Source organism: Thamnophis elegans, chromosome 3 (genome assembly GCF_009769535.1).
Source record: "Thamnophis elegans isolate rThaEle1 chromosome 3, rThaEle1.pri, whole genome shotgun sequence".
In the NCBI taxonomy this organism is placed as follows: Eukaryota; Metazoa; Chordata; class Lepidosauria; order Squamata; family Colubridae; genus Thamnophis; species Thamnophis elegans.
The window spans coordinates 115,854,444-115,881,303 of record NC_045543.1 but is presented as its reverse complement, the minus strand read 5'-3'; the positions used below and the strand labels follow the sequence as shown (position 1 = coordinate 115,881,303).

General features: G+C 40.4%; 1 protein-coding gene across 2 annotated transcripts in view; it reads left to right on the top strand.

Annotated features, from left to right (window-relative positions):
• The window catches only part of ARSB (arylsulfatase B), a 72,164-nt gene that overhangs the window by 21,681 nt on the left and 23,623 nt on the right, over positions 1–26,860 (top strand). The window contains exons 5-7 of one of the 2 annotated variants that reach the window (XM_032214379.1): positions 15,154–15,397; positions 17,921–17,991; positions 23,556–26,296. In XM_032214379.1, the coding sequence (XP_032070270.1) occupies positions 15,154–15,397; positions 17,921–17,991; positions 23,556–23,557 (317 nt within the window). In that variant the 3' untranslated portion in view covers positions 23,558–26,296. Of the gene's footprint in view, positions 1–15,153; positions 15,398–17,920; positions 17,992–23,555; positions 26,297–26,860 lie in introns of those variants that run through there. The other variant, XM_032214378.1, reaches the window with a different exon arrangement.

The following is a 26,860-nucleotide window of genomic DNA, read 5'->3' as shown; positions in this document are numbered from 1 at the left end:
TTTAGCATTTGGCCTCAACCAAAAAAGGTTGGTGTCTTAAATCTTTCAAAACATTTCCCTTATTAATGTGATAGCTCACTCTGGGACAGAATTTTTCAACTTTGATGACTTCAAGATATGTAGACTTCCACCTCCCAGAGTTCCCCAGCTAGCATTGTTCAGTAATCTTTAAGAAGTATCACAATTGTTTAAGATCAAGGTTTATGTTACTAGAAATTTCCTTGATGGAAACCCAATTGAAACAAAATGTTTCACTATGAATAGAATATTCATTTCGCCAGATGTTTTCCAGGTATGTGAATTTCCTACAATTCTTAGCAATAGCTGTGCCTGCTGGAAGGTTGTACAGTATTCTTTTTTATTCGCAGTAAGTAGTTCTTGCTTGTTAATGGCTCATCCCTGTATAATTTTGAGTATAAAATTTGAACGTTGGGCAGGAAAAAATACACTGTAACTCATGGTTTGCAAATGGTCATTTTCTGAATCATACAAAAAGTCTGTCTGCGCATGCGCGAGGGAACATGGCTGCCGAGTCTGCCGCTCTGGCGTCCCTGTAGGAAAAACAGCAAATAAAGGAGAATTTGGCTTCAGAGATTGAGTTGGAGAGAGGCCAGGGTATGAATAAACTCCTCCGGGGCTTGATGCTGGCAACAGCCTGGAGTGATATTACTCTCGAAGGCTGCTGTGTGAGGAAGACCCCGCCGTTGCCCGGAGGAGGAGGAGCCGCCCGGAAGCTGCTTGGAAACGCCGCGACTCAGCTGGCGATTCAGCTAGCTTTGGAAGGCACTTTTCAGCTGGCTTTGGAAGGCATTTTAGAACGTTCGGAGCGTTTGGAGCGCCTGGAGGTGTCTGGAGACCAGGGTACGAACGATTCTTTTTGGGGGCCCGACGCTGGCAGCCGATTAGAGCGGACTGGCAGCGGACTAGAGACCTAGCTGGTCGGAGAGAGCCCGACCCCCCCATCTAGTAACTGGCTGGGAGACCTTCACCTCCCCCCCTCTTTTTTGCTATTTATTGCCGTGATTGTCGTGGTGCCTTTGCTGCTGAGACCGTTTGAAGACGTTGAAGACGCTACGGCCCAGCTTTGGAGGACATTGTGGCTTGGCTGTGGGGGGGGTTGTGTGTGTGTCTCCTCGCGACCATCACTGGGCCTGGAGTTTATGGGGATTGTGGCTGTTGTGGGGCTGTTGTCGGCTTGTTGGACCTTGTTTGTCGCTACGATTGGGAGAACGCTGTGGAGAACTCTGTGGCTGAGTTCTTGGAGGACATCGTCCCTGCGTGGCTTGGGAGTCTTTGACTTAGCCATGATTACCATCTTTATTATTCATCTTTACTGTCCACCTGAATTGGCTCCCCCAATTATCTTTATTATCCACCTGAATTGGCTCCCCCAATTATGTTTCATCTCGATAGACTTAGCTCACCGGACTTTTCAGCTCTGCATTCCTCCCCCCGGACTGCATTTATTTATTATCGGGGCTCTCAACGCCTATTACTATCTTAAAGACTTTAGCCTTTGTAACACCTCCCCCTGGACCTGGACCATACACTTTCCTGTTGCTAGACTCTCCACTAGACTTATAGAGGAGGAGGCAAGATTCAAGATCTCTTTATAACCTTTACGAACTCGCACAACTGCATAATTTTAATTGGTATGGTGAGTGTATGGGTTTGCTTGGGATTGAACGAATGGCCCACTTTTATTACTCCATTATATTGTATTTTATGTGTTTTTAACTATTACGTGGGGACTGTCTGTGTGAATAAATGAGTGTGTTTGATTCGGAGGACCTGCCGGGGTATGCGGGGGTCACCGGGGTGGTTGGGGGGACTACGGCCACGGAAGAGGGTCGGAGCATTGCGGTCATAACAGGGAGAGGCAGATATGGCGGGGACTTTAGGGCTGGCCATTACCGGGGAAGGAGGGCTCGCTACATCACAGAGATCCCTCCTTCCGGCCCTATGAGTCCCACTCCAAGGTCAGATGGCGCGAGTAATCGGGACCCTGGTCTCAGGCTGCTGTCGCTAACTGCCAGGTCTGTTGTTCACAAGGCTCCCCTCGTCCAGGACTTAATTTTAGACGAGAGGGCAGACCTGGCATGTATTACTGAGACATGGCTGGGCACGGAGGGAGGAGTCCCCCTCGTAGAGATGTGCCCAGACGGATTTCAGGTGCTTCATCAGCCGAGAGCCCAGGGAAGGGGTGGCGGTGTGGCTATTGTTGTCCGGGAGTCTTTAGCACCTCGTAGGATCCCTGCTCCGGAGCTTGTCGGGTGTGAGTCCCTGCTGGTGAAGTTGGACCTCAAGGGTCAAGTGGGCCTGCTGCTAACGTACCTGCCTCCCAACTGCGTTGCAGCAGCCCTCCCCTCGCTCCTCAAGTCGGTAGCCGAGCTAGCAATTGAGTTCCCTAGGCTCATGGTTCTGGGGGACTTCAATTTGCCTTCGCTCGGTGAACACTCTGATGGAGCGCAGGAGTTCATGGCCTCCATGACAGCCATGGGCTTGACCCAGGTAATCCGAGGCCCAACCCACTCAGCAGGTCACACACTCGACCTCGTATTCCTCTCGGAGCAGTGGATTTGTGATCTTGGTCTGAGGGGTAATGAGATCATACCCCTGTCGTGGTCAGACCACTGCCTACTGAGGCTAGACTTCCGGAGGCCAAACCCCCACCGTAGGGAGGAGGAACCGACCAGGTGGTTCCGCCCCAGGCGACTTATGGACCCCTTAAGGTTCCAGACGGAGCTTGGGGTTATTCCTGATACTCTCGCCCACAGTTCGGCGGAGACTCTTGTTGCTGCCTGGCACTCGGCAGCATCAGAGTCTCTTGACCAGATTGCGCCACTACGGCCCCTCCGGGTCGGCGGATCCCGGAGGCCTCCTTGGTTTACCGAGGAGCTCTGGGAGATGAAGCACCGGAGGAGATGCCTAGAGCACTTGTGGAAGTCCGATAGGTCCGAATCGAACCGAGCACTTCTGACAGCATGCACCAAGGAATACATCCGGGCACTAAGGACAACTAAAAGAACACACATTGCCACCTTGGTTGCGTCCGCCGAGTCCCGCCCAGCCGCCCTGTTTAGGATAACCCGCTCCCTCCTAAATAGGAGGGAGGCAGGGGACCCCTTACAGGGTAAGGCTGAGGAGTATGTCCAGTTCTTGGCGGACAAAGTTGCTCGGTTTCGGTCGGACTTGGACTCCACCCCCGCAGATCCAGCCGAGACACAAGGGGATAACTTGGCAGACCATCTCTGGGTTGAGTTTCAGGATGTTGCCTCCGGGGATGTGGACAAGGCTATGCGAGCTGTGAGTGCCTCCACCTGTATACTGGACCCGTGTCCCTCCTGGCTGGTTGCCAACAGCAGTGAGGTGACACGAGGCTGGATCCAGGCGGTCGTTACTGCCTCCCTTCGGGAGGGGCACTTCCCTGCCGCACTTAAAGCGGCGGTGGTGAGACCCCTCCTGAAGAAACCATCCTTGGATCCAGCCGTTCTTAACAATTATCATCCAGTCTCCAACCTTCCCTTTGTTGGGAAGGTTGTTGAGAAGGTGGTGGCCTTCCAGCTTCAGCGTACCTTGGAGGAAGCTAGCTATCTTGACCCCTTCCAGTCCGGCTTCAGGCCCGGTTACAGCACAGAAAACGCTTTGGTCGCATTGACCGATGATCTCTGGAGAGCCAGAGATGGAGGCCATGCGTCCATCCTAGTTCTCCTTGACCTCTCAGCGGCTTTCGATACCATCGACCATGGTATCCTTCTGCGACGACTGTGGGAGGTGGGAGTGGGAGGCACTGTTTTGCAGTGGTTCTCCTCCTACCTCTCGGACAGGTCGCAGTCGGTGTTGGTGGGGGGGCAGAGATCGTCCCCGAGGCCCCTAACTTATGGGGTGCCGCAGGGTTCGGTCTTATCCCCCCTACTATTCAACATATACATGAAACCGCTGGGTGAGATCATTCGGAGGCATGGGATAAAATACCATCAATACGCGGACGATACACAGTTGTATCTGTCCGCCCCGTGCCAACTCAATGAAGCGGTGGACGTGATGAACCGGGGTCTTGAGGCCGTTAAGGACTGGATGAGAGCTAACAAACTGGTACTCAACCCAGACAAGACCGAGTGGCTGTTGTGTTTTCCTCCCAACAATTTGGCCAACGTTCCATCACTCAGGCTGGGGGGTCAAAATTTATACCCCTCAGATAGGGTCCGCAACTTGGGAGTCCTCCTGGACCCACAGCTGACTTTTGACCATCATTTGTCAGCTGTGACCAGGGGGGCATTTGCCCAGGTTCGCCTGGTACGCCAGTTGCGGCCCTACCTGAATCGGGAGGCCCTCACAACAGTCACTCGAGCCCTTGTGATCTCTAGGCTGGAATACTGCAATGTGCTCTACATGGGGCTGCCCTTGAAGAGCATCCGGCGACTTCAGCTAGTCCAGAATGCGGCCGCGCGAGTGATCGTGGGCGCACCACGGTTCGCCCACATAACACCGATCCTCCGTGAGCTGCGCTGGCTACCTGTTGATCTCCGGGTGCGCTTCAAGGTGCTACTCACCATTCATAAAGCCCTCCATGGTAGTGGATCTGACTATTTGAGAGACCGCCTTCTGCCAATTACCTCCCTTCGTCCCATCAGATCGCATAGAGTAGGCCTCCTCCGAATTCCATCCGCCAGTCAGTGCCGACTGGCGACTACGCGGAGGAGAGCCTTCTCAGTTGCAGCTCCGACGCTTTGGAACGATCTCCCTGTGGAGATTCGCACCCTCACCACCGTCCAGACCTTCCGCACAGCCCTCAAGATCTGGCTATCCCGTCAGGCCTGGGGATAAGACCCTAACCTCGCCCCACCCGAATGCTGAATGAATGTTGTGTTTTACTGGGAGACCGCCTCCTGCCAATTACCTCCTCTCGACCCATAAGATCCCACAGATTAGGCCTCCTCCGAGTGCCATCTGCCAGCCAGTGCCGGCTGGCAACTACGCGGAGGAGAGCCTTTTCTGTAGCAGCTCCGACCCTCTGGAACGATCTCCCCGTGGAGATTCGTACCCTCACCACCCTTCAGACCTTCCGCACAGCCCTCAAGATCTGGCTATCCCGCCAGGCCTGGGGGTAAAGACCATAGTTTGCCCCCGCCCGAATGTTGAATGAATGTTGTTTGATCTTAACTACATACTGTATTTTTATGTTATTGTACGTCTTCCCCTCCCATAAGTTGTTAGCCGCCCTGAGTCCCCTCAGGGAAAAGGGCGGCCTATAAATAAACGCAACTAAAAAAAAAAACTAAACTTTACTGGTTTATTTTTTTTATTCACACGCTTTTTTTTTCTTGTGTTTTGTCTTGCACCCCCTTCCTATTTATTGTAAGCCGCCCTGAGTCCCCTCAGGGAAAAGGGCGGCCTATAAATGTCATTAAAATGAAATGAAAAAAATGAAGCCTTGCATATTCGAGTAATTTCAACATTTAGCAATGACATTTCAACCAGAATCATCTTATCTTTATGTACTGTCACAATAAGTCAGTTTCAGATAGCATATTTTGGAATAAGGAGAAAATCCAAGGGTACTTGGATAAGATGATAAAATGTAAACAAAAGGTTTCGGAGGGCACTATAAATGTCCCTTTTCTCCCAGAATATTCTAGTCATTTTTGTTGGTCTGGGTACTGCTGTTTTGCTTAAGGTGTTGAAGAAAGAGCAAGAAAATATTATGGCTAAGTTACAAATTTGTGTGACTTTAGGAAAAAATATTTGTATTTTCTTGTACTTAATTGTAAGTAAAAATGATTGAAGCCTGATTTATTTCAATAGGATATAATTCATGTCGGTGTGCCCCTATTTAAATAATTATGTTATATGGAGCACCAATCCTCTTATGAAGATCATATATAATTTATTTTCAAGGATCACATCCTCCAGGAATAATCTGTTAGGAATTGCATACATGCCAACCAGTGGTAGGATTCAAAATTTTTTAGAACCTCTTCTGTAGGTGTGGCCTGTTTTGTGGAAGTGGCTTGGTGGTCATGTGACTGGGTGGGAGTGGCTTGGCAGTCATGTGACTGGGTGGGCGTGGCCAACTTGCAAAATGTGGTGAAACTCACTTAACAATGCTCTTGCTTAGCAACCAAAATGTTGGCTCAGAAACTCTGGCATTTGAAGCACGCAAGTCTTAAAGCTGTCAAGTTACAACCCTTTAGGAAAAAAAAACATGGGTGTGCAAATCTGATAGTTTTAAGACTTGTGGACTTCAACTCCCAGAATTCATACAAACATACATACATACAGTACACATATAAAATTAAGATGAATGATAATCTAACTAGTTTCCTCCTCTTGCTTTCTTAATGTTATCACATTTCAGAACCTAAAAAGCCTCCGGTATTTGATCGACCTCTGAAACCACTGACAATAGATGAAGGCAAGATCCTGCAATTTGCTTGCCATGTAGTTGGATCACAGCCCATTAAAATCCAGTGGCTCAAAACTGAGAGAGAGCTTAGATTAGTGTTTCTCAACCTTGGCAACTTGAAGATGCCTGGACTTCAACTCCCAGAATTCCCAGCCAGCGAATGCTGGCTGGGAAATTCTAGGAGTTAAAGTCCGGACATCTTCAAGTTGCCAAGGTTGAAAAACACTGTCTTAGATCATCTGATAAATGCAGCTTCAGGTTGGCAAATGGAACAGCTCTCTTAGAGATCCAAGCAGTTACTAAAATTGATTCTGTGGAATATGTGCGCAAAGCCTCAAACGCAGCTGGAAGTGATTCTTCTAAGTCAAAAGTGACAGTGAAAGGTACAGTTAAATTGAATATTTAGAGAGAGAACAACAATTCAAAGGCTGCCTGATCCTTGATCACTCGCTCGCTGTTTCACCCGCCCGGATCGCCTCAGCGCCACTCTGGCTACCTAGGTCCGTCCTTGCCCCGCAGCTGTGGCGACGTCATCAAGACGAACTGGCTTGGAAGCGAAGGTGCCTTAGAGCCCTGCCTAAACAGCGGCGGGGCCCTCTCCCGGTCGGACTCTTCCCTCTCCCTCCTCATCTTGATGATATCGCTGCAGCTGCTGGGCGCGGATGACGGAGGTAGCCAGAGTGGTGCCAAAGCGGTCCGGGCGAGCGAAACACCAAGCGAGCGATGAAGGATCAGGCAGCCTCCTGGGCAAGTTCAGGGAGGTCCTAGGAGGCCAGCCGTGCCGCACAAGCTACCGCCCGCGAGCGGCGACAGAAGGGGCAGGGGAAGCGAGCAGGGGGGGGCGGGACAGGCGCTCCGTGAGGAACCTCTTCTAACTGGTTCGGTAGATTTGTGGAACCTCTTCTACCGAAGAGGTTAGGACCGACAGAAACCCACCCCTGATGCCAACAGTAGATGGGGTTGAACCAAGCAGGCCGGACTCTTTCGTTGACATTCACTTTTGTTTATATCACTTTCTATTTTTTTCTGCATGTGCTTTTTCTTTTTTATTCTTCCTCATATTGTAGGTCATTATCTAAGGGGCAGTTTACTCTTTTCAGAGTTCTGAGTGCCCCAAACATCTCTTGCTTTAAGAGCAAGGTTTTCAGGATATTTTATTGGATATCTTTTTTTGGATATCTATTGACACCCCTCTCCTAACTGCATTGAATTATTTCTGTCTCTCTATTTTTGTCCAACTAGGCCTATAGGCCAGAAAATGAAGGGAAATGCAAAAAAACAGCTGTTCATTGACTTACAGCCGCTTGATTAATGACCATCCAAAGTTACAGAAGTACTGAAAAAAGCTACATATAATTGTTTTTCACACTTATGACCATTGCAGCAAACTCATAGTCACATGATCAAAATTCAAGAGCTTGACAACTGTCATGTCTCAGGGTCATGTGATCAGAATTTGTAACTTTCCTAGCTGGTTTCTGACAAGCAAAGTCAATGGGGAAAGCCAGATTCACTTAACAATCGCATGATTGACTTAACAACTGCAGTGATTTGCTTAACAACTATGGCAAAAGTCATAACATGGCGCACAACTCACTTAACAACTGTTTTGCTTAGCAACATAAATTTTGGGCTCCATTGTAGTCATAAGTCGAGGACTAATTGTATAGACATTGTCATAACATTGTAATTGTTTTTCTGTCACAAGTGAACAACAGTGGTCCATCTGATCATTTCAACGAGTACTTTGCATGGACTGTGTCCCCATAAAAATGGCCATGAAGCTATCTAAAAATACTTCCTCTCTAATGTGTATTTAGATCATTGACAAAGGGTTTTTAATTTATTCATCTTAAGTTAAAAATAGTTTTAGTGAATCTCATAAGTTTCCTACTCAGGGATCTGTCCTAATCCTATTATGTCTGAACCAATTCCTTCCCATTCTGCTGTTGCTTTATTTTTCATAACCCCTCTGTCTTAAACCTCTTTTTATCTCCTTTTGCATTATTTTCCTCTTTACCTTCCTATATTATGTCTGGTATTTTAATAGTAATGTGGGAAACAGATGTCCGAACTCACTAGGATGGATATAGTCTCATTATTAGCAGTCACTTCCAGGTTTAAATGCATCAGGTGCTTGGAGAGACAATTTTGGCTATATTGCCTGGGAATTCTGTATGGTGTACGGACAATACATGTGGAGACCATCAGATTACGGGAAATTCTTGTATGGCTCTTGGTTTCTAAGTCAGGAAAGAGTCAGCTGAAAATCCGCTTAAGAGGGTACTTAAAAATATTTACGTTATGAAGATAGATGGGGGGAAGATAATGTTATTTCCATGGGTACAAATACATTTCTGTATTTGTTTGATGCTAAGTTACTCTGAAAGTCCTCCTAGTATTGTCCCTACTGCCTTTGTGTTATATTCTGAAATAGCTGATAGGAAGAAAAGATTAGGAAAAAAAGAAGTCTCTGCTTCTTTGGTATAAAGCTCTGAACTAAATGGGAAATTCTTGAAAATCAGAAAAAGCCAAAGTACATGATATAGTAAGCATAATTTTAAAAAAAGGCAGCTTTACTTGGAAAAAAATAGGCACGTAAGACCTTAGCCCAGATGAAAATAAATATCTGGGAATATTGGAAGATTGGCTGCTCCGGCCCTCTGGAATGATCTCCCCGTGGAGATTCAGACCCTCACCACCCTTCAGGCTTTCCACATAGCCGTCAAGACCTGACTGTTCCGGCAGGCCTGGGGCTGTTGAGTTCCCGGCCCCACTTGAATTGCTGCGTTTGTTGTATTTTTAATCTGTCTCTGTATTCTGTTTGTCTTGTTCGTTTTTGTATTGCCCCTCCCCCATGTGTTTGTTCGCCACCCTGAGTCCCCCTGGGAGTAGGGCGGCATACAAGTTTAATAAATACTAAATACTATACTAATACTAATACTTGAGAAACTAAAGTGTCAGTGAAAACTCTGCTCTGATAAATCTGTTTCAGATAACTTGTGAATATTAAGTGGAATTTGTATCAGAGGTGATTAAGATGATATGTGACTTTCAACTAAGCCAAACTATAGAAATCTTGATTATGTTTGCTCCTTATTTCAAGGTAAATACATATCAATTATTTGGAACCATCATAAGATTTTTTTTTAAATTTAGTTCTTCATGAAACCAGAGATGTGATAACATAGTTTGCCACTGAATCTATACTTTATATCACTCTATTATATATCTGTGAAATTTGCTGTTACTTTCTTTCTGAATATATGGAAATAACTATCCATTTCTTAAAAGTAGTGCAGATATGAAAGATGTATTTAAAAAATTTTAAAAGATAGTTTTTAAAAGACAGAAACTAATACGACCATTTTAGTTCTTTTTGTTTCCCTTCTGTTCACTTGTGTCCAATTCTTGGACTCTGTCTGGACAAGTCCCTGCAGTTTTCTAGGAAAAGTTTTTTTTTAAGTGGTTTACCATTTCAATTTCCTTGGGCTATGAAAAAGTGACTGGCCCAAAGTCACCCACCTGGTTTTCTGCCTGAGGCAGGACTAGAACTCATGGTTTCCTATTTTCTAGCCTGGAGCCTTAACCACTAAACTGGAAGTCCAAAGTGCTGATCAGCATTGCATATTACTTGAAGTCATACATATAATAAGTATTTTCAATATTTAGGTGTGATTTATTTCTTTTAGAATAATTCTTAGGTCGATTTTAAAACATTTAGATACAAAGATTTAATTTTGTTTTTGGTCTGGTGTCCATTATTGCTTCTTTAATGGTTAAAAACACATGTCACTCTTGGGAGAGGACTGATTTGCAAAACAGATGTACATACTGTACGTCTGACTGCCTGAACTCAGTTGCAATTCACAGTAAATGAAGCCAGTGTATTGGCTTTGGGCCTGTGTTTTGCAGATACGGTACTTTAATTGCAGCTGCTCTTTATTTGTGAATGGGGGAGGGCAAGGAGAGGAAGGGGAAAAAGAAGCCACGTGCAGTCAGAATATCCCTGACACTGAATTATGTCCATGACACTCAGGCCGCTAATGGTGAAACGTTTAATCCTTTGTTGGTGTTCCTGAGCTGGCTTGGGAGGTTAGATCCTGGCCAGTTTTCATTGGCTGCAGGAAATGTTGTTGGAATGGCTGACAGCTGTCTGCCAGCCTGTCTCCAGAGCCTTCCTGTCCAAGCTGCTGTTTGGCTTCACAGAGCCATTGTTTGCCCCCTGTGCCTCCCCCCCCCCCCGCTTTCACTCCCCATTCTCCCCCCTGTAAAGCCTTTCCAGCCATATCCTGATCCTGCTTGAATTAGCTCCAGATTGCTTTGTTTATATTTTGTCGAATAGGCGACAATATGCAGCCCCAGCCTGCCACCTCAAGTAAATTGTGGAGAGGGGCGGTAGCCATTCCCAAGCCCTAAGTACAACCATAGAGAGGGTCCTTTCTCCATCTCTCTTCTCCCCTCCCTCACCACCCCCCTCCCTTGCCAAACCTTACCAGACCAAAGTATATTCGGATGGAAGGAATAGAGCGTGGGGTTCAGCTTATATTTGTCTGTGTATTTATTTAAAAGGAACTGCTCCCCTGCAGTGCTGCCTTGCTAGGAATCAGGCTCATTCCCTGAAGGGCCTGTTTGGCCACAATTGGAAATGAGCCTTCTGTTGCACATCTTAATGCTAAACCATTGGTCTTCTCAGAGGAAATCGATCTGGTGGCTACGGCTGGACTTTTAAAAAAAATCTGTGTTATGCATATGATGCACATAAAACGGGGCACGGCTTCAGATATGCAGTTCTGCCCACCAATTTGACTTTTTAGTCCACTTATACCCAGATATCCTTGCTTTCTAATGTGTAAAATGAAAGCAGAAATACTGACATTGATCCACAAACAGCAAAGGCATAGTTGTCATAACTGTTACAGCAAAAGAGGTTTTGGATTTTCTTCAGCCTTGACAAAAATTGTATCTGTCCAGCTTTTTCATTGTGACTAGTTTTTTCCTCCCCAGGTTGCTATAAGATAGTGAGATTTCTTTGTTTGTTTGAAGTTCCTACCTAACATCTGCAAAAGTATATAAAAGTGGCCTCATTTCCTCCTTGGCCCTTTTGAAGATGTTATAAATATACATCTCAATTAGATCCTTAAGTTTAAAAAAATCGAATGAGTAAACCCTGTTCTGAAAGAACATAATGTTTCAAAAGGCTTTGGGGAATGCCCAAACAGTGCATTCAATAGTCAAGATAAACTTCCTTCAGTGTTATACACATATACACACACACCAGACACAATTTTGCAGCATTTGAGTATTCATTCAGTAGATACAAGGTTTTGGCAACAAATACAAGTCTTTGGCTTCATTCCTAAATAAACGTGTGATAGTAAATTCCATTGAAATCAGTGGACTTTCCTTCCAAAACTTTGGTTGACATGTACTTTTGCGTTCAGAAAAGAGCTATATATGTAGAGCAGCTACATAAATTAGTCAAATAAATAAATTTGCCTCACTGATGTACTGTGCAGAAGAACGTGGCATGAGAAAATCAAGTTGCCCACAGAAGCTTTTTTCTTCTTTTACACAAAATTAATTACACACAGTGAAAGTTGCTGTTTCTTTCACACACATCATCGGTGCATATTTGTACCAGCCAATATATTTAAGATTAAGACAAGTATACATGTTTACAATTTTTGTCTCAGGTTAAGCCTCTGTCTTTCCATCATAGGATAATATTTAGGAATATTTTAGAGGAGACTTTCTGCTTGAAAGATTTACAAGTCATTTCTCAATAATTTCATGAAGTACAGTAAACTTGCAATAGCAGTCATCCTAACTGTGAAAGTTGGCTCTCCAAGTCAGTGTATCATTATTCATCCAGTGTTCCTCAGTACATTGTGTGCACATAGTTTGTACTGAATTATACTCAGCTGACAGAGCTAATGCATCAGCAATTCTTATTCCTGCAATAGCCAAAGAAGGAATGATTTTCATTACTTCTGTTACTGCATATTAAAATAAAAGACTCCTTGGTTATGTATTGAAACAGAAACTCTGTAATTGCCATATGGAGCCAAAGTCGGTAGGTATCTTCACCCTACAGTTTAACTATTACATATTCAATATGGCGCTGTAAAAAGAGTAAGCCTTGCAGAAAAGCTGAACAAATGCATACTTATAGGTTTGAATTGCTGTACATTGAACTGGTCGATAATTTGGTGTATAGTATTATTTGAAAATCCCACCATAATGACTTGTAGACCAGACGGATTGCTTAATGTATTTTGTAAAACCAATCCAATGTGGTTTTTTTCACCAAATTAAGGCTTAGTGCTATGCACAAACTCAAGCAAATGGCATGATGGCCAGTTGGTCACATGAAATGCCTGTTTACAGTTTTCAAGGTGACTGACTTGGACCAGATTATGAGATATTTATGGGCATATGACATGAGTACTACTAAAGCTAATATCTTAGACTCTTCTCCCATTTAATATGCTAAAAACCATTTTGTGCAAGCCTAAATTGACCAAAGCTTTGCAGGCTCATCTGTTGGCAACCACAACATATGGAGAGTATTGTGACTTGGAAAACAAGAGGAATAAATGGTAAAAGCATTAGTTAATGTATGAAATAAAGGAAATAATGGATGCATTGTGTATTTCTAAAGCTAAGGGAAAAGGGAACAATATAAATCTTAATGGAGCTGGCTTTGATATCTGGACTGAATATTATGCATTTATTATTTCAATCTATATTTCCGCATATTTCAATTTCATGACTCTTGGTAGCTAACAACTTAAAAACATCATTAAAAATACAGCAATAAAACATTACACACATAATCAGCCGCAGAGGTTAAAAAACAACTAACAAATCAACATACAAATTGCACATATCTGCCATACATCCAGTTCTATAGGCTTGATGACACAATTATGTATTTAAGGCCTTATAACAGGCTGATAGGAATGAGGCCAATCTAACCTCCAGAACAAAACAACTAATTTTAAGTGGTTTTGAGTCTAGACTGAAATACACACAGTTTTGTGTTTAATTTTTGTTTTAAATTTAAAGAAAGTAAACGTGGAATAGAAGTGAAACACAAAAGATGATGGGCATCGTAGAGAGCTGTTCATCAACACATTGGTACCCGTAGTTGCCTCACAAGGGACACAGTTATTATTCAGTCAGGCGATTAATCCATTTAGTTTACATCATATTATTTATATAGATCCAGAGCACCTATCCAAGGTTTTAATCATGTTCCCTACTTTGTAATCCCAAAGGGTATTCTGTTATTCTGAGTTACAACTGTTTTTTCGATGATAACTGCTTATGAAATTGAAGGCAGGAATTTTTGCTTTCACCGGAGAGTCTGAGTACTGATTCTTTCTTTACTATTCCATGTTATCTGTTTGATTCATATTGTATAAACCGTTATTTATTTAACCAGGGACGTGCAGTCACTAGAGGCATGGGAGGCATGGCCTCACCAGTCATGAGGAAAAGGAAAGAATTTTAAAGAATTTTTTAAAAATAATTAAAGCCAAGGTAGTTGCTGCCAGATTCCAAGTCACAGTGACTTGGAACAGTGCTTAGTGTTAACTATAGGAGGAGTCCAGAGAACTAGGGGCCTCCTATGCATAAGCAATTTTTCGCCTTTTAAGAGTTAAGCAAGGGTTAAAAAGCAAAAAAATTCATATGCAAAAGAGGCACGTGTTCTCTCGCCTCCTATAGAGAGCATTTTTAGAGGCTTTTTAGAGTTCTCTGGGAGCAACTAGCTCAGTCTGACTCAGAGCTCTGGCCTTTCATGAGGGCAGAGTTGAAATCCTCTCTGAAACAGCTGGAAAAGGTGCATGTGTGGGGAGGGGGGAGGAATTCAAAAAGTTTGATTGCATGCAGAACCACGTTGCCTTTTCAAACACACACACACACACACACACACACACAGCTGGGTAAAAGTATATAAGCCCAGCTTCACTGAAAAAGGCAACATGATTCACCTGCAATCAAAGGTTCCGATCGGAAGGCAGCAAGGGAAGGGGGGGGGGATATGGCAGAGGAGCTGCTTTCAAGCCTTTGGAAAATATATCCAATCCAACTTCTGTGTTTGTGTTTGTTTGAGAGTGAGTGAGTGAGAGAGGGATCCAATTTCTCTGTGTGCATGTGTCTGTTTGAGAGAGGGGGGAGGGAGGGAGAGAGGGAGGAAGGAAGGGAGGGAGAAGAAAAAAATGGGAAAACTTATTTTGCAAGGGGGGAAAATGCTGTCGCTTTAAATCGGAACTGAGCATGCCTGGATGTGGAATTCTGGGAGTTGAAGTCCACAAGTCTAAAAAGCTGCCTTACCAGCCATAAAGTTCACCGCACGTCACTGTATTTAACTATGGTTTGTTGATTACACAGCAGTGGATTGGTATTATAAAATTAAGCTATAAACTGTGATATACAAACCATGGCTCATGGGTTCAGATTTCCAAACAAAACCAAAAGTAATACCCATTTGCAATAGAGCAATATGTGACACAATGTGTTGAACTCTTGGCCCTCCCTATTAAAATGCAGCCTTCTATTTTCCTATTGAAAACGTCAGTCTAATATAGTAATAACATTTACACTGAATCATAGAATGAGATGGGGTAAGTTGGCTGTCAAGTCCAACCTTCTGCTTCGCACATAAAATATTACATACACTTACAGTATATGAGAAAATATTTTCAAGCTCAGTCACATATATTGTTAAATTATTTCAGATAACGGAGGCCAAACTCTGGGAGGTGGAAACAACTGGCCCTTAAGAGGAAGAAAGTGGACATTATGGGAAGGAGGAGTGAGAGGAGTTGGATTCGTTGCCAGTCCTTTATTGAAACGGAAAGGAGTCGAAAGCCATGACCTGATCCACATTTCTGATTGGCTGCCAACTTTGGTGAAGCTTGCTGGAGGACATACCAATGGCACAAAGCCTTTAGATGGCTCTGATGTCTGGAAAACAATCAGGTAAAATATACTTGAAGCAGAATTTGATGAAGCCCAAGAAGCAAAGTATGCTTCTAAAATATATATTATGATTATAATATAAAAGGAGGTTTTTAAAGTAAATTTGTTAAAAAGTCTATTCATAAAATGTTTATATGTTGTTAAAGCAAAAAAGAGATGTTGAACAAAATTGGATAGGACATGAAGGGAAATTGTTCATCGGGACTTTTAAACAGCAAATGTGGGGAAACCAAAGTATCTTGAAAATGGCATCATGATTCCACATTTCCTCGTTATAACACTTTACAGGCAAACACATTTTTCCCTGAGAGCTTATAGTTTTAAAAATGTAACCTGATTAATTCAGTCATAGTAGAAAAGTAACCGGTTTTCACAATTGTGAAGTAAATGTGGAGACATAATAATTGCTTAACAAGCTATCGACAGCATAAAATGACTTGTAGCCCTAACATTGTTTCAACAAAAACTTGTTGAAATACAATGGCTGAGTTTTAATAGATAGTTTTTAAACGTATCATAGATATATTTTGGATATGGGATTATTGGGAGACACCCCTCCATGGGAAAAGAAATCTGTTGCCTTTACAGTTTTGCATTAAGGCCAAGTACATGAAATTGACCACACTCTACTTCCTGCTTTATTCTGTCATGCATCAGTTACTTACAACAGCTTTCTATTAGAGCTATTTAAACTATTTTGCTTGCCCCAGGGTAAGGTTTTTGTTATTCTCTTTGGTCAGACAACCATCTCTGGGGATGTTTTAGGTACTCTGTATCTGAAGCAAGGATGATATTTTATGAATGATTGGGCATTCTCTGCCAGCTGGTGTCCCTGAACTTTTCTAAGTGCAGTGGACCAATGAAGATTCTGATCTAACAAGGCTGTCTAAATAAAATTACACCATAGCAACCAATGTTGTATAAACTGAGTACTGTAAAACTAAATCTCACATATGCTGAGCCACAGTCTTCTGACGCACTATTTCCAGCAGTGTTTGGGAGAGGGAGAGAGAGAATGAGAATACATTAGGTACCTTCTGGAACATATTTTATATGATTAGCCCTTGGATTAAGGATTGAGATTCAAAAAGAGAATTCTAGTCAGTAAGGCAAAACATGGATAAGACATTTTTTCAGTAAGTGGCACAGGAACCTTGGAACTTTTTCCCAGAAAAGGTCTTCTAAAATTCTCCCTTGAACTATTCAGAAAACAGCTTTTAAATATGAATCCAGGTCTTGATTTGTTGGTTTGTTTTATTGTATGTGTTTAATTTCATCTTGCATCTGTCCAAAATGAATTGATATAGTGCATTAATCGTTTCCAATTTTAGATTTTCATGCCGTAGGAATCTAGCCATTTTGGTTTATCAAATCATGAACATAAAATGCTAATATAGCATTTAAAAAGCAGTAGCAATAGCTCATAGATTTATAGATCGCTCCATGTTTCTACAAGGGGCATAGTGAATATGCTATACTAGGACCACTTCTGTTCTGTTTTAATGAATAGCTTGGTTGCCCATCTGCCATATCTCCTCGCTTAGAGTTTGAACCACAAACCCAACTCACCAATGATGTTTTTAGAAAGAGATCTGGTTTGCTGAAGGGTGATATTGCAGCTGGAAGTGCAATGAGAAGAAACAGTGGTTTGGGCTAGTCTGCTGTAGTAGTTAATCTGTGGGATTAGGATTGAAGAAAGTCAAAATATATACTGGTACTTTCAGCAAGTCACTTTATCTCAGCCTATGTTACTCAATAGGATTGTTCTGAGAAAGAATAAAAGGAGGGAACGCAATGAACACCACCTTGAATTCCTTGAAGAAAGTCTAGTTATCAATTAATCAAACAAACAATCACGTTCCTATGACTTTTCTTATTGCTTGATAGCAATAGCACTAACACTTTTAGAGACTTTTAGACTCTTAAAGTGCTTAGAGAGGGCTGTAAAGCACTTAGACCGCTCCATAGTGCTTTACAGCCCCCTCTAAGAAGTTTAGAGAGTCAGCATATTGCCCCCAGCAATCTGGGTCTTCATTTTATCGACCTGGAGGGATGGAAGTCTGATTCAACCTTGAGTTTGGTAAGATTAGCTGCCAAATTGCAGGATCGAACTGCTAGCAGTCAGCAGAATTAGCCTGCAATTCTGCATTCTAACTATTGCATCACCAGGGCTCTGGTGGTGAAGTGGTTTACTTATGTTATGTTATTGAACAAATTATGTTTAAATCTCGCACTATATCTTAGTGTGTGATATGACCCAGAACTGTGTTTTTAATTCCTTGAATTGGCTTACTGTATTACAAGAGATTGATGCAAATCTCTTTGATTATTATTTCAAAGTTTTTTCCCACTGCAATGAAAGGGGCATAGACTATTTTAAACTTATTTAGGAGCAACTTTGCAAATGAAATTGGTTAACAAGAATTCCTTTATTTCTTAAAAGGAAACATTGAAGTGGGAGGAATGGGATTCTGTTGAACTATGGAAGGAGATTGAATCATTTTATAATAAATTTTGTTTCAGCGAAGGAAAACCATCACCCAGGAAGGAGATACTTCATAACATAGATCCAATTTTCGTGGATCCATCTCCATGTAAGTCTCACATAATTGCTAGATCTTTTTACAAATCTGTGCAGATGTACTAAAATGAATCCTGTTTAGTGGGACATGTTCCTAGCTACGAGTGTTATTTGAATCCTCCTGAGGATCAAGGAAGTGAGGAAGTGAGGATCTCCTCTGACTGTGAGAACAGTTAATCAGTGGAATGGCTTGCCTTCAGAAATTATGGATGTGCCATCACTGGAAGTTTTTAAGAAGAGATTGGACTGAAGTGGTATAGGGTCTCCGCTTGAGCAGGATGTTGGATAGATTCTAGAAGACTTCCAAGGTCCCTTCCAACTCTGTTATTCTGTTCCACTCTCCACTGGGAAGAACCTGTAGGGCTGGGTACAAAATATTCTATCTCATAAAACTACGTGATTTCATTCACGTAGGGTACAGAGTTAACCACTCTAAACCATTTTCAGAAATTATAGTCTTAACTAGTGCACTTAAGTTACTCAAATGTAAATATAATTCACAGTGTGGAGCTGTTTTGATAAACAGCTACATGTCCCAGATACAGATAATCCTCAACTTACAACAGTTCATTTAATGACCATTCAAAGTTACAATGACATTGAAAAAAAGTGACATGACCGTTTTTCACTGTTAGGACCATTCCAGCAACCACTTGGTCAAGTCATCAAAATTCAGACTCTTGGCAATTGACTCATATTTATGACAATTCCAATGTCCCGGGGTCATCTGATCTCCTTTTGCGACCTTCTGATAAGCAAAATCAGTGGGGAAGTCAGATTCACTTAACAGTCGGGTTACTAACTTATCAACTGCATTGATTCACTTAACAACTGGGGAAAGAAAGGTGGTAAAATGGGGCAAAATTCATCTCAAAAATATCTCAATTAACAAAAGAAATTTGGGGCTCAATTATGGTTGTAAGTCAAGGGCTACCTGTACACAGTTCAGGCCAAAGGTATAACCACCTCCTCCAGTGCTATTTAAACTATCCTTTAAAACCTGGCTCTATCGTCAGGCCTGGGTCAGAATGAGCGATGAATGCCTTGTGTGATGTTATAGTATATAAATGGTAGGTATCTTTTTATGGACTGATGTAATTCCTTTTTAAAAACTTTTGTCTCTAATTTGTATTCTATATACTGTCCTATATGGTAGAGTTCAACAGACTGGGGTGTCTTGTAATGCCTAGAAATGAAATAAAACTAGTAGTTTTGTTCTGATAGCTGTTTTATCTGATAGATACAGGGGCTCTTTCATATGCAATCAAGTTTCTTTGTTGACCTCTTAGAAAAGGGAGGGGGAAGCCCGAGCCCATTTCTGTCTCTGAAATTCCAAGTACTCTGGTTGCTTTTGCATTGTAACCATATGATTTGGAGATTCCACCCCATCATTTTTCCAGTAAACATTGTCTATTCCAAAACTCTCTCCAGGTTTTCTTTTTCTTTGCCAGACACTAAGCTTTTCAATATGGAAATGATTTTAAGAAAATTTTCATTGGAACGTCACTTTTGCATTCTCTCTAATTTTCTTAATGAAATTACCATATAATAAGAAAAAGTATCCAAAACTACAGAGGACACCTCCCTGCAGGGTTGTGGGTTTATGCTGCTTTTTTTATTCTTCCCATTTCTACAAAAGTGAAAGCAGAGCCACCACAAGCAGGTGTGTGTTCCACAAAAGTTCCATGACACGGACAGTGCCAAAGGATAGTAATGATAAAGGAAGCAGCTCATCCAGTTGCTACTTTGTGCACATGTGCTATAGAAGATAAGGGGAGTGAAATACTGGGAAGCCACAGCTACCACATAATGCACAAAGGTGCAGTCAATGGCACTCTTGACTATGCATGCAAGAAAGAAAGGTTGGGAGGCAGAATCAAGACAGCCTCTGCTTTTTTTTTCTCCTTCCCAAAGCAACTGTGCCAGAAGGATAAAAGATAAATAATTGTGCAGGCATGAAAGGGAGAGAAAGTAGATAAAGGAGTGGAAGAACAAGAAGTATATCACAATCAAGGTCATAGTGAGCATTCCATATATTTTGGTCTTTCTAGAAGTCTAAAAAAGTTTTATGACTTATTAGATCAGCTAATTAATGTGATGTATATAACCAGGGAGCCATGTGCTGTATAAAACAGTTGCTTTGAGTTCAGTATATTCCAGATAGTTCACAGTGCCCCTACAATAATTTGTTATGAAGAAAAGCAGTTGCTCTGGAGGAGATAAAGACAGCTGCCCGATGAATTAAACATGTCTATTTTGTTTCTAGTGTCTGTAACTAAAAGTGGCATGCATAGGATTTGCCTACGTAAACCTTACTTGCAATTTCAGCATGTAAACCACATGCAGTCATCTAGTATTTAATAAGGTTGTCAAATATTCTGAGATTTTTAATGATCTCACTGAGTTCTTAGACAAGATCCTTAGATTTTTGATGTTCCCACTCAATTTTGCAGTTGTGTCGGATTTGGGCATTCTTACTATACAGTATTATGAGACTTTAGATAGGATTACAAAAGAGAGATTAAAGCCTAAGGTTTAGTGAGCATGGATGAACAATTTTTAATTTGTTATTTTAATGGTTTACCCTTAAAACAACATATAAGTGCCATTCTGGGAGCAAGATCATACTACGTAACGGGCTGTGGACCATCCAGTCCTGAACTATCTTAGATATATTGTAATAAGGCATATTAATCCATGTTGGCACTGTCACAGCTTTCAATATGTGCTCATGTGGATGGCAGTTTTTCTGCTCATTTTGTACATTAGTTCTTTGAACATAGCTACTCTGCGGAGAATAGTTAATTTAAATAAAGGACTTCCTTTGTAGCTGATTAATAAGTTGGAAGTCATTGTGGGAGATATATAGCATTCTTAATGCAGTGCCTAACATGAGCCAGATTTGTTAACGCCTTGGTTCCAGAACCACTTTTTAGTGTCTTGGCTATTTAGCTCTAAGTATATAAAATACATTTTATTAACATCTGACTTCTACAATCAACTCATCCCTCTAAGATTAAGATGTCCCTAAACTAAGAGGTGTGATTTGGTTATTACAGGCGTATCAAACTCACAGCGTCACGGTGTCATCACATGACATATCAGGACTTTTTCCCCCTTCGCTAAACTAGGCATGGACATGGCCAGTGGTGATGCATCCGGCCTGCGGATGGAGTTTGACAGCTCTGGGTTATTAGTAATTGCATCTATTTCAGCTTTTCTCTAGATGCTCAGTGAAGTGAAGTGTGGTTCTCTTATCCATCTACCACATTTATTTCACAATGATTCTATGAATGGAGGCTGAGAAAATGTGACTGGTTATCAGTGAGTTTCATATTTGAATGGGGATTTGATTTAAATTTTCTCAAGCCATCATCTCACTGTGACTGCTAGTTGTTTAGATTTTGTGTGTGTGTCATTCTTGACTCTCGGCAATGGACTAATCACAGCAGTTTTCTTGGAGTCTTTGGAAGTGGTTTACCATTGCCTTCTTGCTAAGACTCAGTGAGTTCATGTCTAAATCAGCAGTACTAGAACTCACAGACTCCTGGTTTTTAGCCTGTTGCCTTAATCACTATAACAAACTAGTTGTCTTTTAGATATTAACTACAATTAAAGAAAAACAGAACCTATTGGCACAGAATGGCTTTCTCAATATAGTAGCAACTTAAATGTGTACTCTGTTATGGAAGACAGGAGCTCAGAGCTGGTGGATATGAAGATCGGGTGTGTGAATATTTGCTCTTACCATTTATTCAGCTGCACTCAAACTGGTGACACTTTTCAGTACATTTACTGCAAGGTATTTCTATTAAACATTTCTGGCTAGAGATAACTCCCTCTATTTTAGTTTTGATTAATAGAATACATTTCATGTCACTGTAACATTTCTGCAAAAACAGAATATATTCATGTCTTCCAAGACATACAGTCACTTGAAAACAAAGTCTACTTCATTGTTATGAAAGGATTTCATTATTTACCTTTCTCCAGGACCATTTTCTTCAATCAATAAATGAGCAAGTCTAATGTTTTTGACACATTTGTTTAATAGGATTATCTTACAGTTAGTACTCAACTTACGACCACAATCGACCCCACAATTTCTTTTGTTAAGTGAGTTTTGCCCATTTTATCCACTTTCTTTCCACAGTTGTTAAGTGAATCATTGCAGTTGTTAAGTTAGTGGCACTGTTGTTAAGTGAATCTGGCTTCCCCATTGACTTTGCTTGTCAGAAGGTTGCAAAAGGTGATCACATGACCCCAGGACACTGCAACTATCATAAATATGAACCAGCATCCAAGTGTCCACATTTTGATCACATGACTTCAGGGACGCTACAACAGTGTGAAAAACGATCATAAGTCACTTTTTTCAATGCCATTGAACTTTGAACGATCACTAAACAAACGTAAGTCAAGGACTATATGTATCTAGTTTTATTATTTGTGTGGCAAACTGGTCACATTTTAGGTTATATTCATGCAGAAATACTGAAAACTGAAAATTCAAAAAGATTACAAACCATTAAGCACCACTGTATTTTTTCTTGTTAGATTGGGTCAGAAGAATGCAAAGTAATATTTACATCCCCTTGGTGGTGCAGTGGTTAGAATGCAGTATTGCAGGCTAATTCTGCTGACTGCCAGCTGTTTAATTTTCACCTGCTTGAGGTTGACTCTGCCTTCCATCCTTCTGAGGTAACAATCAGGACCCAGATTGTTAGGGGCAATATGCTGATTCTGTAAATAACTTAAGAGAGCTGTAAAGCACTGTGAAGCTAAGTGCTATTGGCTATTGCTATTATTTAAAATGCACTGGATCTGATGATTTGCATCTGTGCATCGAAATACTTGTATTCATAGTTACCTGTACAAGAGTAATAGTCTCTTTCTTCTGAGGTTATAGAGTTACGGGCCAAAAGAAGGTTGTACTAGAGGTTTTAGGATGTTCAACCATTCCCAAGATTCCAGTCCCAAATAAGTGCACTGTTTCCTGATATGTTCTAGATCTTGGAGTAAAAAATAGAAGAAGTAAATAAAATAAATTGCTAGTAGTGCCACCAAATGTTTAAAAAAATCTGTATTAAAAAAAAGCTAAGAGGAATCACACTGGATAATATTTTTGTGGGAGACCATTAGGAAATTCCAAAGTGGTAGACAATCGTGGAAAATTGATAAAACAGAAGAAGGCAATGCCAGATCCCTTTGTGTTGCTGTTGAGAAAGCAACATGAGTGTGTCCATGAAGCTTTCAGGAACCAAACTAAGATTTTTGCCTTAGTTTCTTAGATTTGTTTGTATTTTGCAAAAGCATTTGAGAGGTTTCAGCAAAGCAAGCCTATGCAGGAAAAGGTAGACTATTTATTTTTATTTTTTTTATGAAAGCTTCTAAACTGTTCTTGTTTGTCTGGTTTTAGTTGATTGTTGCTTTAAAATCCTCTGAAATTTGTGAAAGTGACATGATAGTTGCAATTTTGCAAATGGCCATTTTTTTCTTAAGGTATTATCATGATTGGATGTTATTGTGTTGACTGAATTAGGGGTGAAAAAGATAAATTCTAAACTATGCATATAGAAACAGGCTACAGGAAGAAGATATTGAAGCTCTGTGGAGGGGAATTGATGCACTGGCTGATTGAGCCCCCAAAGCAGGATGAGGTGAGAATTTCCTGCAGTGGACCACCCACATGTTCTGCAGAGTTGTAGGACGAGCTCTCCAAAATGAATTAAAAAGCCACTGTTGCTGTAATTTCCAATAAGCCAGTGAAGAGTCAGGAATAAATCAACTGAGCTTCAAAACAGATAACGTCATGTGAACAATTAGGACTGGAGCCAATCCTGAAGTGATGCAAAAACATTTGTCTGGATGTATTCCCATTCATCCTGTTTTATATGCAAAATGTGTTGATTATCTTTGTTTGAGTGCTGAGAATTGGAACAGTTTGTCTGAAAGATTAAATATCTTTCAAATATTGAGTTTTAAACCTTGCTAGAATAATTATTATTTCCGAAACACATGTTTGGATTAGAGAATCCACCACTGGTGATTTGCTCAATATAATTTCTCTTGAAAAGAACATTGGTACTTGAAGAATTACAAACACATATTGCCAAACATTTTCCTTTAAAACAGATGACCAACTTATAAAATAAGGGCTGGTATGATTCTACACACATGATTTTTTATAACCTGGGAAAACTATGACTGATAGGACATGAAGAAGACTGCTTCGGTCCTTTTCAGGTTAAAAAAAAAGCACAATTTTTAAGCTGCAAAAAAGAAAAGGGAAAATGACATGGATTCCCTATTTCAGCTTAGAGATGTTGGTTTTATAATGACAATAAAAATGATAGCATGGATGAAAAAATGCAGCAACATTTATAACATGTTTCAGCAAACACATTGAAATAAATTGTATCATTTTTAATACTTCAGGCTCATTTTCTGAAGTGCTTGTCCAGTGAGTAGTATTTCCTCATAGTTTTTTTTTCCTAGTAAAAACAACAGTTTTGTGTTATCTTCAAGACTAACACATTTATTTTTGGATAATTATTTGTGCATCTAATCTTAGTTTCCACAAGATCCTTTGCTGTTTTCACTGCAAAAGCGTAACACAGTTATCCACTCTAAAAAGTATTCCATTATTCCTCAGTTCCAATTTATTATTATATTGTTTTAATATTTAAAAAAAACCAGTAAGGTTTATGCATCACCATGGTTAAGGCATAAAGGCCTGGTCATTCTTTGAAGGCCATAAACTTTTATTTGTAAACCACAGTTGTCTTCATGAAACACACTAAGATCAAATGAACCATATTGTGTTTCATGAACACAACTGTGGTTTACATACAAAAGTTTATAGTATACAAAGAGTGAACAGGGCCAAATAACCATGGTGATTTGTAGCCAACGTATACATACAAGCACACATCCATATATAATATTATCTGAAGTGGTCCATTTGTAATATTCAATTGCATCATGAACAGATTTTCCTTTAGACACCTTTGGCTCATTATTTAAACTTGGATAGTTTCCCTGTTTGTATGTTTAATAAATAATGACATCTTGATTATCTTGCTATCTTGATTTTAGCAGATTAACTGCTGTATTTTGATTGTATTTTCTCAAAGTTCTAATAAGCTAGCAAAACCTAATGAAAAATATTGGAACTCTGACCACTTGCATATTTACATTAATTATAAAACACATTTAAGAACTTCACACACCTACACACTAACTTGTGTATGTCTGTTTAGAATTAAGTTACTTGGAATTCAGTGGAAACAGTTCTCATCCAGATGAAATACGTAAAATTGCAACTTAGAAAGAAGGACTTGGTTTTCCAGCAGTGGCATCCACAGTAACTTACAGCAATAAAAATAATAAATGCAACACAGCACATTATTAATGAATAAAGTAGCAGCAAAATATCAAAGATGAAGAATAGGACATTTCAGAGATATGAAAATAATTCCGTTTCTGCACATGGCACATCTTTGGCACAATCTAATATGCATCATATCAGAGAAAATAATTTTTTAAAAGTTTATTCATTGACAACAAAATTATAAGTAAATATATTCACCAGAATACACCCAAATTTTAACATAGACTTGTCAGAAAACAATTCACAAATTAAAATTAAAGACCGAATTTCATTTATTTGCAGTAAAATTTACCAATTTACATACGTTTTCCTGTCAGCATTATAATTGAAGTCTAAAATATTTGGAAGCGATCAAGCTTATGAAAGTTGTTAGCTACTCAGAACTGTTACTGAAATCCTTTTTTCTTGATCAATAATCTATAGATTTTCAGGCTTTCTTGATCTTCTGTGTAGTCAGAATTTCAAACGAACATCAAATTAAAGACAAACTGTTCCCTGATGAATACACTAAATTAACCATACTAAGAACTCACAAAATATATGTTTCAAATTAGGTGACTTATATGCATTGGAACAATATTTCAAAATGTAATATACACATTTGGTACAACTTTGCATCTTTCCTTTTGAAAAACAGTTCTGCAAGTTATTGATAGCTTGGCAACTCTGAGGGTGACGTCAGCTCTTCCATTGTGAAGGATCTGCTTTCTTTTAGATTGTCTTATGGCATTTCATCAAGTTTCAGTGATTCAGCTGAATTAAAAACCAGCTGGCTTTGAATCAAAATTTCCTTAACTGCTAAACCGTATTCCTAACCACACAGACTTTGCTCTATGGCCTGTCACATACAAACCCTCAAACATTGTGTTCTACCATATTCAATTTTATTTTTTCATAATCTGAATTGAATGATGATAAAAATAATTGAATCCTTGGCACTGGATGGTTGTTAATCAGAATTTGTCTATATAGTTATTATTTTAGGTTATTAATAATAGCTGTAAAATTAAGAAAATTTTAAATAAGATTTTTATCAAATACATCTAATGTTGAGTACTAAACTCAGAATAGAAGTGCTATTTGCATATTTTTCAGGAAGAAATATTCTCCATTCTAAATTTTATATTAATACTCATACTAATATGCAATTATGGATAAAACCTGCAACAGTGATACCCATTGTCATTGGGGCACTTGGTACCATGTCCAAGAATTTTACAAAATACATCAAGGAATTGCAACTTCCTGAAATAACCCCAGCGGAACTGCAAAAAAACGCACTACTTGAAACAGCATACATTTTAAGAAGATACTTAGTTTATACCTAGGATGCTGGCAGCAACCCGTATCAATCATCAGTGCCAGTCAATGACATTTGTGATACATTTTTAAATGTTCAGTTGACTGAGTTTCATGTTTAGTGAATAAAAAAGATAATAATAATAATAATATAATATGTTAAACCTATATGCCATCCTATTTTAAATGA